Source organism: Danio aesculapii, chromosome 21 (assembly GCF_903798145.1).
Source record: "Danio aesculapii chromosome 21, fDanAes4.1, whole genome shotgun sequence".
Lineage (NCBI taxonomy): Eukaryota > Metazoa > Chordata > Actinopteri > Cypriniformes > Danionidae > Danio > Danio aesculapii.
Genome location: NC_079455.1, coordinates 15,877,487 through 15,897,660, shown reverse-complemented (window position 1 = coordinate 15,897,660; position 20,174 = coordinate 15,877,487). Strand labels below are relative to the sequence as shown.

At 33.0% G+C, this 20,174-nt stretch overlaps 1 protein-coding gene across 1 annotated transcript in view; it reads right to left on the bottom strand.

The window, feature by feature from the left end:
• tenm2b (teneurin transmembrane protein 2b) overlaps window positions 1–20,174 on the bottom strand; it is a 218,739-nt gene that overhangs the window by 151,974 nt on the left and 46,591 nt on the right. The window contains exon 4 of the mRNA XM_056446894.1: window positions 12,127–12,358. Within this exon, the coding sequence (XP_056302869.1) occupies window positions 12,127–12,358 (232 nt within the window). The remainder of the gene's footprint in view (window positions 1–12,126; window positions 12,359–20,174) is intronic.

Here is a 20,174-nt window from a genome sequence, read left to right as displayed (position 1 = left end):
ACTGTGCATATTAAGGTGCAGGCAAATAAATATTTATTTTCTCTTTTCAGTCAGAAATTTGGAATTAGATGCAAAACACCTAAACTCCCAGCCTCTGGCTGAAAATAAAACTGCTAAAGAATAAGTGATGTTTCTAATGTAATTATGGCCTATTTCCACTGAGTGGTACAGTATGTTACGGTACAGGTAGGTACGGGTCACCTTTATCAGGCTTGCACTTCCACTGCCAAAAGGACCACTACCAATGGCACCCTTTTGGTGGGCGTGGTATACGACAGAAAGTTTGAGTCGACATCATTCTCGCTCAAGTAAATGTCAAAGTAAAGCTGGACGGGTCGTTTATATATCATATGAGAAGCACTTCTCACAAAACAGATGCTTTACACACATAAATACTTGTGTATAAATGATCATTACTAACTTTTCTATGAACATGATTAGATTATAACTGCAGATCAATGATGGCAAAATAGCCTACTGTAACGTCTGCATTTATGTAAAATAAATAAATAAATGCAACATATATGAACACTTACAGACCCTTACAGTCTCCGATATGAATGGCAGAAAAACTACAAACAGCATACATTTAGTTTTTTGGGGGATACAAAATCAACACGCAATATGTAGCCCAGTCAGTGCAAACCTCTCATCTGTATCTTTAATCTTCACCAGCACATGTACCCTCTGCTAGAAAGTAATTCCATTATTTCGAGTTCATAATAGTCCAAAAGACTACGATTATAGTTGAACATGGCAGTTTGTTTATCTTTTAGGTTGCTGAAAGAATCATTTGCTCCTTTGTTTTTTCTGGCTTCTCCTTTGCTTTTTCGCACTTCACTCTCGCGTTTGTCCATTTCTGAAAGGATCGGATGTCAGAAGCACTTCAATAATCACATGCATGTTATTATTATTATTAGCTCAAGAAGTTTCTTATTTCAAATATATATGTGCAGCATGCGCAAGCAAGCTCTCTGGAAAAAGTGAAACCGCTCGCACTTTTAGACGGCTTCGTAAAACAACAACAGGACGAATATCCTGCAAACTACCAACTACCTAGAAAATATTATATAGGCCTAATCAATAGTTATATTTTTACATTTATATCCTAATGCAACAATCTTTGTAAATTATGACAGTAATTCAGTATCTACTATAATAACATATATGCTTCAGTTCTAGAAAAGTTTGTTTGACTGGTCATGACAAGGTTTGGAAATTATGAGATCTGGTTGGCTGATTGATTGATTGATTGATTGATTGATTGATTGATTGTGGTTTATTAATGGCTACAAATAAAATATATTTTTTATATTTGTGTTGATTCATGTGGCAATAAGGGCTGAACTGTGACCGGGGAGTGTCTGAACCCCATTTCCCAGTTTGTTTGACAAGTGGGAGTGCTTCATGCCAAGCCTGAGCGCAATTCATTTGGGCAGCCTTGGCCCAGTTGGAAGAGATGTGCCAGAGTGCGGTTCGGTTGGGTTCGAACTGAAGACACAATGTCACTTTTAGGGCACTGTTTCTCACAAATGTATTAACCAGTCTTATTTTCAATGAACACAAACTTTAGTTTTTCAAAGATGCAAACCTCTTACTGTACATCAGCTGCACCTTTAGCAAACCTCCTAAAACGTGCAGCATGATGACTTTCCTGAACATTTATGAGCGTCAAAAATGGTGGATCTGTTTGGCAAAATATAATATAATATAATATAATATAATATAATATAATATAATATAATATAATATAATATAATATAATATAATATAATATAATATAATATAATATAATATAATATAATATAATAACTCTGCCTCACTGCATCCCAAACAAACTAAAGCAATGATCATTGTTCAGAGCGAGAACAATTCTCTTTCTAACTGAGCTGTCACATCATTGATGACGTAAGTGTGCTCCGGCCCGGAAGGTAAAATACAACGTGAGCGCAGGCAATGGGGGAGAGGGGAATGGCGACAATTGTGCCTGGGTACGGTTCAAGACAACCTTGCCTAGTGTGAGTACACCCTCACTCAAAATTTTTGGCAAACCAATTTCCATTACAATTTGGTGTGTGAAGAATAAATGATGCTCTTAATGATTTGTAAATATGTTTGACAGATGTTTCTGAATTTTAGAGTGACCTCTACTATAAATATACTAATTCTGTTTTGGTGTTTGACAGTTACATAATTTGATGATCCTTCCGTTTATCTCACCGAACATTGTCTCCTCAGTGCAATAAACTATATTCATATGCTTTTTTTTGATTGCAGCATGTCTTTATTTACATTTTTTTAATCCTTTGAGTGATGATGCTTGTGTTTAGAGTGCGATTTGCAATTTCGGTCATGGTGATAATATGCAGCTGCTGTAGACACATTAAAAGGGACCTGTTATGCCCCTTTTATAAGATGTAAAATAAGTCTCCGATGTCCCTAGAATGTACTTGTGAAGTTTGAGCTTAAAATACCCCATAAATATTTTTGTATAACCCCTTGAAACTGCCCCTTTTAGTCTTTGATCCAAATAGTGCAGTTTTAGTGACTATCGCTTTAAATTCATATAAGATTTTCAAATGAGGGCACAACTATGTGTCAACATAGCAGGAGATTTAAAACAAGTGTTCATCTGTCCATCCTAAAACTCCACATTTATAATGCCTCTTAGTTGCTGATATTATCTTCAGCAGGTTCGGTGTGAAAACTATAATGGCAGATGGTTGTAAAGGCATGGATTTAACTCAGATGTGAGTTAATGTGTCATGTAATAAAGCAACAAAAAGCAAAGAAAAAAGCCCAGGATATACTTTGCTTGTCCGCTTTCTTGAACTTTCCTTCCCCTCTGGTATTGATAAATACTCAGGGGTGACTTATAACAAGGTTTTGTTCAATATTTTTGGTAACTTTTGATGAAATCCCAACGGATGAGTAAATCTTTAAGTCACTGGTTAACTTTAACAAAATAATCATTCATTGCTCTAATAGAGTATTAAAAGAGAAGGACAAAATGTCTCTGGGTCGCAAGTCTATATCCAGACCGGCCCGCAGTGAAGCTCTCAAGCTCAACACTATGTATATAATTAGGACTTCCATCTATACTCTTACATTTATCTTTGAGTAATTGATGTTGTGCATTTGGAAATTAAAGTGTTAGTTTTGATGCATTCTGAATTCTCCTGAAATCTTTTATATCCAGTAGATTAGGTGGAGGCTGGTGCTTCCTTGATCTGTAAACATGATATCCATACAAACTGCACAAGACTGTTTGGAGCAGTCGGCAGTTCAGCTCGGGGGCTATTCGATTTCTGGTTACCGCTGATTTAGCAAGTTGTATGGAAATAACTAAATTAACTATACTTTTAGTACAAGTGAGCAGAAGGCAACCAAACTAATTGGGTATTAGTTAACCCTGCATCCTCTGACTAACTTCAGAATGTCAAGATCCTGTCAAGACAGGTCAAGATGTCAAGAACACGCAAACCCTGGGCATGAAAACTCTTGATATAAATCAAAACTCTAAATTGATTCATGAACGACAAATGTGACCCATTCCTAATTAGAAATACAGTCTAAATTTGACAGTCAGATTTAAATCGAAGTAGAAAACAAATGTAAATAAATAAATTATAACAATAAATAACATAATTTTTTTCAGAAGCTCTAGAAAAGGCTTACACGTATTTAACGTTTGACCATTAATTGGATTGGTCATTAGGCCGACAGAATGGAATCTTACAGTTGCTTCTCACTCAGGGCTGTCTATGCTAATGAGGGAGAGATCATCAGTAATGGGTGAGACTTTCCCCCTTCCATGACATGTACATAGAATAAAAGTGTTTCGGTGGATTCCATTTTTGTTTGTTTTTATGAAGTGTGATTATTTAAAAGCTCAGAGACTCTTCGATTTCTGGTTATCGCTGATTTAGCAAGTTGTATGGAAATAACTAAATTAACTATACTTTTAGTAAAAGTGAACAGGAGGAAACAGGACTAACTGGGTATTAGTTAACCCTGCATCCTCTGACTAACTTCAGAATGTCAAGATCCTGTCCTTGAGAAATGTAAACTCCGAGGCATGAAAACTCCATGCAGCATTGGGTCCCTAATAAACGTATAACTGAAGAGTATGGAATTAGATAGAAATCAAAACTCTAAATTAATTTATGAACGACAAATGTGACCCATAGAAATACAGTCTAAATTTGACGGTCACTTAAAATTGGAGTCAGATTAAATTCGGACTTGAAAACAAATGTAATTTGTAAGTCGCTTTGGATAAAAGCGTCTGCTAAATGACTAAATGTAAATGTAAATGTAAATGTAAATGTAAATAAATAAATTATAATAATAAATAACATAGAAAAGGTTTACATGCATTTAACCTTCGACAATTAATCGGATTGCGTTGTTGAGCCGATAAAGACCGCTTGTTAAGTGTGACGTCACGCAAAGCAGCTTCCAGGTCCAAGCGCTCTATCAAACTGTATAGGGAGACTCATCAAATGGTAATAATAAACGTTTACAAAGCGCCATAATACATTCAAAAATCACAATCGATATATATATATATATATGAATCACTTTTTGGCCATCGGATATTAGGCATGGAGATATATATATCTCCAAGCCTAATATCCGATGGCCAGAAAGTGATTCATTTTTTATAAATTGTTATAATTTTGGTATTTGTGACGCAGCAAGTCCAGATACTGTTGTGTACACTATGATTTTATATAAAAATCCCTTTAATGTGTGATATGACTAAAAAGTGGCCATAAACGAATATTTTCTCAATTCAAATGAGTAGCGGCTTGGACCCGGAAACAGTATTTCATACGTCACCGATACGTCACGACTTAACAAGCGGATGGAATCTTACAGTTGCTTCTCACTCAGGGCTGTTTATGCTAATGAAGGAGAAATCGTCAGTAATGGTTGGAGTTTTCCCCCTTCCATGACATGTATAAAGGGAGAAAAAAAGTTTTTCTGCAAACTTTTTTTTAATCACTTTTAAGTGTGATTATGTAAAAAATAATAAATTTTTACTATTAAATGCTGGCTATAGTTACACACTGCAGCCAAAGTTAAAGATTTATTAATAGTTATCAATTGATCGATAATTTAATGACTGATCCTTGAATTTGTAGAAATGACATACATTTGCATCACTTGCTATGAGAGTTTCCATGCCAGTTAGCATCACACATCTCACACATCCTACCAGCCACAGAACGGTCATCTGCATCCAATAGTGGGTCAAATCATCCCAGCGACTCTTCTCCACAAAACCATGGCAGAGCCGAGAGCGGCACTAAATTGCCTCAGTAAATACCCGACGGTATTTATCTCACGCAACCGTCCTGAAAAGTGCTGGCATTGCACTTTGTGGCAGACAGGCCTGTCTAACAGACAAAGCAGTGTGAGGATGTTTGAGGTCACATCCATATGCCCTGAAAGAAGTCATTCTAATCTGCCAGCCAAGGGCACAGCTTTGAAGTGTCAGGGGATTGTGGGTAGTCCGTCCAACGTCTGGAGGCAGCTTGATACGTTTGAAGGATCTGAGAGTGCATTTGCCCGCGTGTGCGTGGAGAATATTGAAGGAGCAAACCTGCACTAGGCACAAAAGTGCGGCGCAGCTGCATGTCGCTGGTGAAAACTCCACCTGCGGACAGAGAGACTCCAAACTAGCGACCGCTGAGACACTTCATCTCATGTGACAGATGCACATTCCTCACTTTCACCGACTCTCCACCAATCTGTCATCATATTGCCCTGCTCCTCGCTCCTGCTTGCACCCCAGCATTCAAAGCAGGAATGTTTTTTTTTTTTTTACAAATATTGCACTCAAATATCGAAAGCTCCAGTCAGATCACACAAATTTGTCATGATTTTGGCACGATTTCCTTGACGTAGGGTGTAGTGGGGAGATTGAATAGTGGGGAGGGTGTAGTCGTGTCAAGATTGAATAATTTTTTCTCGTGTAATGTGGCATAGTTCACTACAAACAATACTATGCCTCCGACGCCTCACGACACCATTGCAGAAAGCCTAGCATGTTTCATTTTTTTCTCGTTTTTCACAACGAGTTCCATCACGTGGGTGACACTGTGCAACAGGAGCACATAATTTCTCGGTTATCTCAGATTATTTCTTGTGATTCTTGTTTATCTAGTAGATAACTGACCGAAAAAAAACCACATTAGTTAACCCTGCATCCTCTGACTAACTTCAGAATGTCGAGATCCTGTTCATGAGAAACATATAAACCCCAGTGCTGCATTGGGTCCCTAATGTACGTATAACTGAAGAGAAAGGGATCAGATATAAATCAAAACTCTAAATTGATTCATGAATGACAAATGTCACCCATTACTAATTAGAAATACAGTCTAAATGTGATGGTCACTTAAAATTGAAACAAAGAGATGAAATCAAATATAAATATATTATAATAATAAATAACATCATTTATTATTATTATTATTTTTTTTTTTTTACAATTTTTAAGAGGAACACTTTTGTACTTTTTAGGTACTAATATGTACCCTTGTGGTATTAATATGGACCTTTTAGGTACAAATTTGTACATTTTGAAAAGGTACCACCCCAGTGACAGCTCGTGTACCTTTTTTTCTGAGAGTGTACATTTGAAAGGTACAAAGTTTTTAAAAACAAGATTGTGTATGATTTAACATTATCTAACATTTGGATTAACTGCAAAGCATGTCCTGAAACTATTTAGTCTACATGAATCATGTGACCATCAAACATTTTGGATCAATCTTTCTATGGTTCGGCCGTTAGTTTGCTATGAGGATATGATTACGACAGAAGAACAGTCTGACATTTTGTTGTAGATTACCAAAACAATTTTTTTTCAGTGTTTTTGACTTCTCCGCCATCATTTGTTTCATCTTTGCAGGGATGGGATTTGATGTTGTAACAAACGAATTGATTACTTTCTCACGCTAAATGCATCACATGACTGTTCATTTACCCCACAAGCCAGAGCACAAGCCCAAGCCCAGCCTGACACCATCTAAAACCATATAAATTAAGGCTGAACCCACCCAAACCTGTCGGGTTCCGTCAGGTTCCTTCGGGTTTGGGCAAAGATCTTCAACTCTAATCTTAGGTAAACCATCTGCTGCTGCCTTCAGTATGGCAGTATATATCACGTAAAATGGTAATTCAAACTCACACTAGAAGCATTTAACACTTAATAGGGCATATAATCAGCACCTGAGGTGATCATTGTCATATAGATCATGCTTTTGTTCATCCACATCATTGCAAAAATAAAATTTTATAAAAACAGCATGTTGTTGAGAATGATTAGAACCTAAACTAATTTTAACATACAAAGGATAACTTTGTGTTGCCGAATTGCGTTGCATATAGTCAGGACACAGTGTTAGGAGAATGATTTCAATTATTTAACACGCTAGAACTGTCAAAGATCTAATCAAAGCAAAACAAAAGGCTTAGTAAGGAATGCACAGCAGTAGGCAGTGGTGGAAAGAATACTGAAAAATCATAAAAATGTAGTGCAAGTAGAGTAAAACTATCTGTTGTAAATATTACTCAAAATATGAATAAAACGTAGACCTTTCAAAAGTACTCAAGAGTAGTGAGTAGTGAGGATTACACTGTAAAAAGCTGATGCATTTACATGTAATTTGTGGATGTGCGTAAACATAACATTCTGTAGTGTATTTAGTTATTGCCCAGCAGGCACACAGTATCATAAGACGTTAATATTAGGTTAAATTTAGGTTGTGATGTCAGGTGACCAAAATTCAATGTCTAGCCAGAATCTGAGGACAATGTTAATTTGATGTCCAATAACGATGTCAAATGATGTTGATATTTGGTTGAATTTAGGTTGTGTTGGAAAGTAACCAAAATCCAACATTAAGCCAACATCTTAAACCAACGGAATATCGATATCAAATATTGCCATTTACTCATCAGGTAGAGCAACTAAAATCCAACACCTGGTAGTCATAATAGTAATGTCTACACAACGCCAAGCTGTAACATCATTAGACCATGATATTTGGTTGATTTTAAGTTGGACATTGAACATGGATGTCAGCCAGACATTGGGTTCTGACGTCAACCCGATTTTCATTTCCAAACAAAATGCAATGTCTCCATGACATTGGGGTACAGCGTCAATCTGATGTCATGTTGACTTCTTGTGCCTGCTGGCTGTTTCAGGGCATTTCGGTCATCATACACTAAACATCCACTACGAAACTAGCAAAAGTTCTAACGATTTGAGTCTAAGAAAAATAAAATAAATCCGTTTTATTATTACTGACAAATAAAATTGATTATTATTATTATTATTATTATTATAATTATTATTATCCTCATCAGTGACCTGCATCTAAACAGTCTCTTGGTCAGTGCGTGTAAAGATTTTGGACATCATCTTGGACACTTTTAATGCTTCCAAACAGTTTGCTGCAATTATAAATTGCCCATGTCTTGAGGTAGTACATTATGATGTGATTTACCTTCTGTGTGCGATCTGATTGGACAGCAATCACAGGTCAGATTTTTCTAACCCCCCATAGACGAGAAAAAATAAAGTAGTGATTGCAGGTTGAAGGAAAGTAGTGGAGTAAAAGTACCGATACTGAACTAAAATTGTACTCAACGGAAAGTAAAAATACACATTTAATAAAACTACTTACTACATTACAATTTCTGAGAAAAACTACTCAATTACAGTAGTTTGAGCATTTGTAATTTGTTACTTTACACCACTGGCAGTAGGTTTGAGGACAAACAAAAAAAATCTGAGAAATATCCTGAAATACTACATCTGAACAATGTCATGTTCAAAAGCTGTTTCTTGTTTCTCTGGTCAATTGTATTATTCAGAAATAATGCACATCATGACCACATCACCACCTCAGATGTGTATTATTGTCTAATAGTCGCCATCAGTTATTCCTTACATTATTATTGCAGATCAAACTATTCATGCACAGGCGTAATTTAAAGCAGAATCTCTGCATACCGTTGCAGCCTGTTTTGCATGCGCGCCATTGCATGACCTATTTTTCAGGCGCCGCTTGCTTCATCTCAAAGCGAGTGTCAGTTTTTTTTTTTTTATGGGTGAGAGATAGAGAGGATGGTGACTGGCGCTGATAGACGTGTGTTTATGAGTGTGTGGCATGAACGTGTGTGTCGACACGGTATTGGACACGCGGTGTTGGGTGAGGTGCTGAAGATACTGTGTGTTGGAGCACCTGGTGAATAAAACATCTGAAGGATTGGGGGAAGGGGACCAGAACAAGTGTGTGTCTCATAAATACTGCATACGGCACCAAGGAGAGTATTGTCGAGTCAAGAGGAGCAACATTACAGTACTGTAAGAGGAGATACGCTATACTACATTAACAACAAACAAAAACACAACTCACACAGGGCCAGCTGACACAACAAGGTGTTCAGTGTGGGTTTCTGTGTGGTCGAGTGGGGGATACGGATTTGTTATTATCATTACTTTTGAAATTTTGGGTTGGCTCTGCATTCTGTAGACTAGGGTCCAGATAAATCTATATGTTTATTTATTGTAATTATAATAATATAGAATTTAAATGAATATAGCTACAAATTATGCATATTTCATAGTGTAAAATAATTCTGGAATATCATAAATGAGTCTGTACTGTACGTTTGGTTTTCTGCAAGATTGTTTTTGTAAGTTTTTTATGATTATAATTGTATAAAATAATTGTCATTATAGATAATTGTTTTTTTAGGAATATTTTGACACGTATGAATTTTAATAGTAATTACAAATATACAACACGGTTTATTGGTAAGACTTATATTCACTTTGTCTTTCTTATTTTCTTATTTACTCATTGTGTGATCGTTTTGCCATTTAGGCCTGTGAATAAAACTATAATACAACGGGAAGCAGAAGTGCAATATTATATGCATCAAACATTAAAAAAACAAACATATCTTTCAAATATGACGAACACTACACTACAAAAAATATGAAAGTATTATGATAAATTGTTATAACTGTAATATTTAGCCTAAATATAGTCACACTTTATTATAAGGTTTGATTAGTTAATGTTATATTTACCAACTTGAACTAATAATGAACAATAATAGTACATTATTGCAACATTTAATAATTATTAAAATTTATACATTATTAAAATCTACATTTATTGCAAACATTAAAATCTCTGGTAATGCACTGTAATTTGACAATAATTAACAATGAATGACTTTACTTCAATTAACTATAATGTTAACTAAGATAAATAAATATTGCATCAAATATATTGTTCATTGTTTGCTCATGTTAATAAATATTTCAACTAATATTAACTAGTCTTACTTATTTACTCGTGTGATTAGTCCGTTTTTTATATACAATTAATTTAATAATCATGTTTTACTGATATATAATTTTTTTTATATACTAATGTATTACTGATTATTCGTTCAGTCATTCATTTTCTTTTCGGCTTAGTCCCTTTGTTAATCTGGGGTCGCCACAGCTGAATGAACCGCCAACTTATCCAGCACGTTTTACGCAGCGGATGCCCTTCCAGCTGCAACCCATCACTGGGAAAGTATTACTGATAAATTTATTTAATTAGATTAATAAAAACAACATGAATGAAAATTATGTTTACTACTATATAGTTATTACATATTGAATAAAACTTTATAAGACTTTTTAAAAATATATTGTTTTAATTAATTTTGATTAATATAACATGAATAGAAAAAAATCAGTGCACTTTAATTACTCTAACTGGAAATATATGGACAGTACATGTCCATTAGAATAATTAAAATCCACTGATTTTTTTCCAGTTGAAGTCAGAATTATTATGTTTTTTTTTCTTTTTAAAATATTTCCCAAATGATGTTTAACAGAGTAAGAAAATTTTCACATTTTCACAAATTTCCATTATTTGTTATTTCTGACTTCAACTGTATATTACTCGCTGGATAAAATAGTAATTTTGTTTAAAAAAATGCAAGGTTGATTCTCATTATTAGAAAGTGTTCATTCACTTTTAAATTATTTTTCCTTTGTTTGAATTATTTAAAAAAAATCTAAATTCCAAACTTCTAAGGAAATTCTGAAAATTAAATTAAATGAATGTAAGTGGTTGATTTAAAAAATAAAATATGAATTAAAAATAACTATTGCATTTTAATTCCCACAAATAAAATGTTTATTAAATATGTTGTCAATTAAAATCTTATTCCATTTTTTGTGTTCATTAACTATTGATTTATTTTCCCTTTTGTTACATCTTATACTGTGCTCAGCATAAACATGTACACCCCACACAAATCTCTCATTTAAATTCATATTGTCTATAAGATGCTTTAAAATATTATATTTGTGCATATACTTTAGATTAGTCAATACTGAAGCCAAATCTGGAGCTAATCTAACAAAATAACTTACAATAATGGTTCAACAATTAGTAGCCCAAATTTATATGTTAGGGAAAACTATTAAATAAAATGTTCAAAATTAGCAAAAATCACAAGAAACAAAAAAAATATACAATTTTGTTGTCATGTTGTAGTTTGTAATTTTATTTAAATTCTTTTGCTTGAATTTAAATGTGTTATCTTTCCATTTCTAAAGATGTTCTGTGACTAAACTATTATTTTAATAAATATATCTGTTTAATAAATCTGTTTTGTTCAAATTCACCTATATATTACCAATATTCACTGAGAAATGGATCAAAATATTCATTTTCACAATAGGGTGTACTCAATTATGCTGAGCACTGTATTATAAATAATTAAAAGTACTCCCATTAGCTAATATAATAAACAAAACGCATACAAATTACATTACATTTCTTTAAAAATAACTATTTGATTATTACATAATACAAATAAAAATAATGACACAAACTGTCCAAATTAATCAAACTTAAATTATAACATTTTACACTGTATGTTTCTTATATATCTAGATATAAACAAAAATGACATTACCAGAACGGCCATTAATAACTATAACGTCACAGAAAATGTCAAAGTTGCAGTAATCGGATCAACCTCAGCATGTGTCTTTAGTTGTACTTTGGTGAAACTGACCGTGTCTCGAGCGGGACGCTGCTGTTGAGAGCCCAGCTGTCCTGAAGCTGGACAGACTCCGGGGTGGAGGGTCCGTCAGGCGGGGCGACGGCGGCAGGTGCGTGGCTCTGCTGGTTCCTGCGGCCCGCCTGAGCGCTGCGGTTCAGAGAGTTAGCAGACGACTGGTGGTGGTGGTTGTGTGGAGGAGGAAGAGGAGGGCGAAGAGACGTCTGACTGTGATGACTGGACGCACCTGAAAAAAACACACAAATATTTAGCACTCAACTTTCAGGATGAGCTCTGATTTCTTTTCTGAAGATGATTGATGAGTTTTTGAGTGCAGTAATAATCTGCTTATTGTTCATGCATGAAGCTGATATTAGATATTGTGCAAATTGACGATCAATTGTGGATACTATCATTTTAGTAGACAAGTATGCCATGTAAAACCCTATAAAGCATGGACTGTATCATAGTTGATGCAGTTTGGATGTTTAAGTCTTTAGAAAAATGATTTTTGGACATTAAAACTATGGTAAATACATCGAATAGTTTCACCATTTAGAACTGTGAATAAAACTATAATACAACTTGAAGCAGAAGTGAAATATTCTATGCATCAGACATTAAAAAACAAACAAATATATGGAATATACAAATATAAAAAATATATAAGAACAAACAATGAATGACTTTACTTAGATTAACTAATGTTAACTAAGATAAATAAATATTGTATTAAATGTATTGTTCATTGTTTATTCGTGTTAATAAAAATATCAACTAACCTTATTTTAAAGTGTTTCCAAATACCCAGTAAACTATAGAATAACTAGTGTTATGTCTACAATGATTATCATTTATATTTTAGACTTTACATAGTTAACAATAATCAACAAAAATAAAACAATATTTAAATATATAATATAATATAATATAATATAATATAATATAATATAATATAATATAATATAATATAATATAATATAATATAATATAATATAATAATCATATATTACATATGAATTTTCACAATTTTACATAGCGCAAACTGTTATATAATCATTCTCAAGTAAAATATTTGGATTTTAAAATGTAAAAGGCATCTATAATTGCTTTATATTTGCTGAATAAAATCCACATAAATTGTGTAAATTTATACAAATCAATGTTATAGATGAGTATAAAAATAATTTAATTGTCATGAACTTATTTTATTAATACGAGAATTATGAGTATTATTACTCATTTTCAAGCTATATCAATACCCCCTATTAATTTAGTTAGGGTTAGGGTTAGGGTTAGGGTTAAAATAATTTATTTTGTACATTGCTTAAACTACTTTAATATAATGTTTATTTAATAATAATAATAATAATAATAATAATAATAATAATAATAATAATAATAATAATAATAATAAATAAATGAATGAATTAATTAATTAATTCAAATATTTGTTAATTATATGAAAGCGAGCATTTTTTTTCTTACACTTTTTCCAGAGACACACTTTTGTAGTCCCCTAGGGTTCCCTGATAGATGTAAATATAATATAATATAATATAATATAATATAATATAATATAATATAATATAATATAATATAATATAATATAATATAATATAATATAGAAAAATATTATGTATTTTATAAATCAAAACCTTCATAGACACTGGAATAATAATTAAGGCATGACAAAAGTTAATTTTATTGTGCAAACACAGACCAATTCTTATCAACTCAAATATGGAAAGTTATGATTTTTCAAAGCATATAAAAAAAATTAATATTTGCCCCACCTGATACAAAGTATACATTCCACAGCATCTAATGTCACAAATTCAATTATCCACACGAACCACCATAAAAGGCCCTTCGTAAATTAGCTTTCCTTCAACGTAACTGCTAGAAATAGCAGCACGGATATGCTAATGTGTGTTTCACACCTCCTACACATCAGGTCAAACGGAAGCAAATTCTTCCAGGAGCCCCTGAAAAAAGTGAGGGTTTCAAAAGTGCCTTTGTGTCCCTTAAGAAGAGGGTTTTTTGGGAGATGAAAGAGGATTTGAGATCGGCTACGGTCTGAGGGCCAGGCTTGTGTAATCTCTCTACATGCAGTGTGTCAGAGAGCTCGAAAAAACGCAGCGCGACAAAACCCGGCCGGGCACAAAGCCCCGCTCTGCCAGCTTACAGCGCCAGAGGAACTCTGGAGGAACTCACAGCCTCCAACAATGGTGCTCAAAACACTGGATTATCGCCCAATGACATGCCCATCAAAACCAGCCCGGCCACTTTACAAAAGCATGGGAGGAACTGGTGCTTTTAGAGGCTTAGAGCTTCGCCGCGGCTGACGCGTCTTTCTTTGTTTTTCTGCCGTAGTCGGTTGAAATCGATGCGACAGGCAAAAGAAGAAGCGCCGTCTGAATGGGCGTCTGTGACACTGGCCTTCGATGGGCAAATAAAGAAGGTTTTTTCCCCCTGGTTGGCAAACGTAAAGGCATGCCAGGGGTCTCGATGTGAAATTCTGGAACCGCTGAGGGACAATGAGCAGCTCCTGTGGGTTTATTATACTGAACGTGGAGCTGGCGGCGCAAGACTGAGCTAAAGTCAGTACAGTAATGCAGAGATTACTGTTATTAGCACTGAGATTAAACTCAAAATCTCTGACTGTAATGTGAAGGTCTCTGGCAGGCAGGAGGTGGAGGACAGGGGGTCGCTTCAGACGCCTGTGGAAACAGATATCGATTGTGTAGATATGACTTTGCTGTCGGAAATTTCCTCTGACGGCAACTTAATTGAGTGGAGCTTTTTGGAAATATCGATTGCTAAAGTGGGAAATAAAATGGTAACATATTCATCTGATTTATAATGAATTATAACACTTAAATGTATAATAAGGTAGAATTCATCAAACAAAGGAAATATTGAACTGAATTTTAACCACCTCAAATAGACTAATTTTGTTTGGTATCATTTGTATTTGTATCTTTATTTTAATGTATTTTTGTTGGCCAGTTATCTACAAAATAAACAAAAAAGAACTAATACATTTTAGGAAAAGTGACATGCAAATATTACTTTTTTCAGTAATAAGGAAATTGCTAATTAAATCCAAGTAGGCCTATTATAACATAAAATATAGTATTTCTGTCATTTTTTTTGACAATTTTCTTTATTTCATAGATTTGAGTTATGAATTACAGTCTCACAATACTATTTGGTCTCATGATACTTCAGCTGGTATAGTATCGTAACATGAATTAATGGTATCGTGACAACCCTAACTTGAATATCGAAAATATTTTACACTAAAGTTCAAACTAATTAAATATTGGAAGAGTGGAAGTTGAGCTAATATTTTTGCTTGTGCTTAGTTGAGGAGACATATTAAATCTTCACAAATACATTTTAAGAATGTTACATGAAGGGTTATTTTCATATCCAGTCAACATTCAGAATGTTGTGTAGACCAATAAACACACATCCAGTCAATATCAAAAGATTTTAAGTTGAGAATTTAGGGGTTAAATTTGGGTCAACTAAAAAAATATAATTAAATCAGTATTTTTCAGTGAGAAGTTGAAACATTTTGTGGATCTAGTTGCACAATAATTAGCTGAATCTAACTATATTATATTAAAATAGTTAGATTCAATCTAACTATATTCATTTAATTATATTTCCATTTAAAATTATATTTTGATTCACATACCTTTACCAAGCTCTATAATGTTGTCTTTATAATGTCAAACTATATAATGTCAAACAGCATGGGTTTTCAATGTTGCATCTGTTATTATTTATAGTAATGGGTTACAAAGAAGTAATTAATAAAATAAAATAAAATAAAATAAAATAAAATAAAATAAAATAAAATAAAATAAAATAAAATAAAATAGTCAAAATTGGGTCAACTAAAAAAATAATTAATAAATTTTTTTTCAGAGGAAAATTGAGACATAAAATGTGTAGATTAGTTACACAATAATTAACTGAATCTAACTAACTGTCATATCTGACTAACTAACTAGGTCAGATATGACAAGAATGTGTCATGTTTAATATGTTTTCTTTTTTTCTGGGAAAAAAATAATAAAATAATAATAATTATGTTATATAACCAAATGTTATCCCGTGTAATTCTAATTTAGACGCCCAAAAATCTGCTCAGGCATATTTAGAATAGAATTAGTTGATGACATATTAAAAGATTATATAGGATTGTAGTGCAGCACCATAATACTAATCATGTGAACTATTTATACTTTTCCAACATACTTCAAATCACAGGTTTTACCAATTTACCAGCAAGTAGTTTTTAATAATCTAAAATATACATGTAGTTTATGTTTTAATAAGTACAGATCAGTATAAAAATGATATGTCATTACTTAATAAATATTTTTATTAAATGAAAATGGAACATTATTCCATCCACATTTGGACATTGCATTTTCCTAAAAGGTATCTGAAAGACTATCGTAGTCACTTTTCTTGCATGTAATTTGCATTGTATGCATGTAAATCCCTTTGTTAAATTTAATCTGATGCAGTTGCCAAAATGGGGACACCTTGTCTTTGACCCATTTATGTGTCATATGACATATATGAAAAATACACAAGAAAGGAAAAGAAAAAAGACAGGAATAAAAGCAGTTGTCTTTTTAAATGTAATTTTAGAATTCAATTTATTCAATTTATCGGTTTATTTTAAGAATTAGAATGTAATTTAATTATATATCCATAGTCAAGTTTCAAAGAATAAAATAACAAAATAAAATAAAACAAAATAAATAATATATTACAAATAAATAATTAAAAAATAAGTAAAATAAAATAAAATAAATGAAATTATATAAAATAAAAAATAAATAAATACAGAAAACAAATATATAAATCTAAACACAAGCCAGAAGAAGGGCATTCAGTATTCTTATCTTAAAGCACTAGGACAAACACAGCCGAGGTGGGTCTTCTGTCTTTGCAATGAAAACAATACCAAAATTTCAGCCTGATCTAGTCTCTGATGGAGTTCTGTAAAAGCAACTCTTTCAGAAACTCTTTCACGACACAAGGTCACAGACTGTGCTCTCCTGCAGTTGGCTCCCTCTCCAAACTTCCGCTTACAACACGAGCTTCATAATACTCGATTTATTGGGACACGAAACAGCTGTGAAGCTATTCTGTCCTCCGCCACTGACATCCATTTATTTCTATTCTCTCTTTTCAGCAGGCTGTGTTTCTTTCTCCCTCAGCTTTCCGTTCTTCAGCATTTAGTGGTGTTTATGAATAATTGAGTTCGGATTCAGTGAGCGAGCGGCGGAGGCAGACAAAATACTCCACCAGCAACACAGCGAAAGCGACACTATGTGGGCTCAGAAAAGGCCCGCATTCGCCTGACGGAAAACTTCCTGCTGATTCTAAAAAAAAGAAAGAAAAAACGAGCGACACATTTACATTCAAGGCATGTCAATGAGAAACTGCTATAAAGATGTACGAAAATATCTCTTTTTTTCAGCTTCCTCTGTCTGGCTACACTGGAAATGAAGAGAAAAAATAATAAACTTGTGTCTCTTGCTCCCAAATTCACATGTAGTTTCTGTGACTTTTACAAAGTCGTTATTGGTTGGAGAGACAGTCCTGCCCCAACTCACACTATTGGTTAAACCATCTATCTATCTATCTATCTATCTATCTATCTATCTATCTATCTATCTATCTATCTATCTATCTATCTATCTATCTATCTATCTATCTATCTATCTATCTATCTATCTATCTATCTATCAATCAATCAATCAATCTATCTATCTATCTATCTATCTATCTATCTATCTATCTATCTATCTATCTATCTATCTATCTATCTATCTATCTATATATATATATATATATATATATATATATATATATATCCATCCATCCATCCATCCATCCATGTATAAATTCAGTCTTGAAAACTCTATAAAACAGAGATATTTGTGGTCAAGATCGCGCATTTATTTATTTATTTATTTATTTATTCGAAAGCAGCAGACTGGATCAAATCTGGCTAAAATGTTTAGTCTTTTTTGCAAAGCTGCTCTGGAACAATGATTTATGTGCTATATATAATTTATTTATCCTTTATTTTACCAGGAAGTTCCCATTGAGATGTGCGTCCCTTCTTCCAGGGGGTTCTGGCCAAAATGCACAGCACAAAATTTTCAGATACAAAAATACACATACACTGTAAAAAAAATCTATAATTTTACTTTTTGTTTTGGCAGCTGGGGTGCTGGAAAAAAAATTTAAAATAATGGCCGTTAAATTACAGACATTTACTGTACAATCACGGATGTTAAATTACAGAAATGTACTGTAAAATAACAGAAATTAAATTACAGAAATTTATTCATTCATTCATTCACTCATTTTCTTTTCGGCTTTGTCCCTTTATTATTCAGGGGTTGTCACAGCGGAATGAACCGCCGACTTATCCAGCATATCTTTTATGCAGCGGTTGCCCTTCCAGCTGTAACCCATCACTGGGAAACACCCATGCACGCTCATTCATACACTGTAAAAAAAAATATCGTAAAAAAAAGGTCAAATGACTGGCAGCTACGGCTGCCAAACAAAAACCATAATATTACGGAAAAATTTCTTTATTGAAATAAAGTGCAAAAAAGAATAAATCTACAGATATTTTCATTAAAATGTTTACAGAAAAACACTGTTATTTTACAGACTTTTCCTAGATTATTACGATCAAATCCGTTCAAAAAAGTTACACACTAAGAGTTTTACAGAGAAACACTGTTATTTCACAAACTTTTCCTAGATTATTATGATCGAACACCATCAATAAAGTGACTGCACTAAAATTTCAAGAGAAAAAATGTTATTTAAAAGAATTTTATCTCTCAACCATAACAATTAAACACCTTTAATAAAATGCCAAGACATGCTCGTGGTCGTAATTTAACAGTTTTATTTTGGATCAAAAACATCTGGAAAAACAACAAACGAGATACAACTGATTAAAATTCTCACAACTTTATTAGTTGTTGCATTTTATTGAATAGTTTATGTAAAACATGTAGATGTTTAAGTTATATGGAATAATTCAGTTACAAATCTTAAATGAAATGGAACTGTAATGTGAAGGGGATGCTGACAAAGTAGTGCAGATCCAAATGCAGGTTTATTACACAGAGATGGTCAGACAAGCAACAGTCAACACAGGGGCAAACCGATGTATGCAGGGAATCCAGAGTCATGGTCAAATAACAGCCAAATGGTCAGTCCAAGCAGCAAACCACATAAACAATTAACAAACAAAGCACAGCAAAAGAAAGAACCGCATCATAATGTTCACAGTAACAGCATAACAAGACTTAGCAATTGGTGCGTGCGTCTGTGCTGCTTTTAAAGTCCATGTAATCAGTTCATAACGATCCTCCGACTGTGTGTGTGTGCAATTAGCGGAATGCGGCACAGGTGCATGTGAGCGGAATTTATCTTTTATTTATTGAACGGATTTGATCGTAATAATCTAGGAAAAGTCTGTAAAATAACTGTGTTTTTCTGTAAACATTTTAATGAAAATATCTGTAGATTTATTATTTTTTTGCACTTTATTTCAACAAAGAAATTTTACCGTAATTTTATGGTTTTTGTTTGGCAGCCGTAGCTGCCAGTCATTTGACCTTTTTTTTAAGATTTAAAATTTTTTTTTACAGAGCAAATAATTACAATTTATTACTTTAATTTTACGTAATTTTAAATGTACTTCAAAAAAACTGGAAAAAACACTAAATAATACGGCAATTATATTGTATAAAACAGGAAAATTCCTGTAATTTGTCATAAATTTTATAGTACATAAAATAACAGTCAAGCTGTTAATTTACAAATATTGTTTGTAATTTTTACGGACTTTTGAATATAATTTAAAATAACAGAAAAAATACTGTATAAATAATACTGTAATTTCCTTGTATAAAAAACAAAAACGTCAGTAATTTGTTTTTAATGATAAAGTACCTAAAATGACAGTCAAACTGTTAATTTAGAAAGATTGT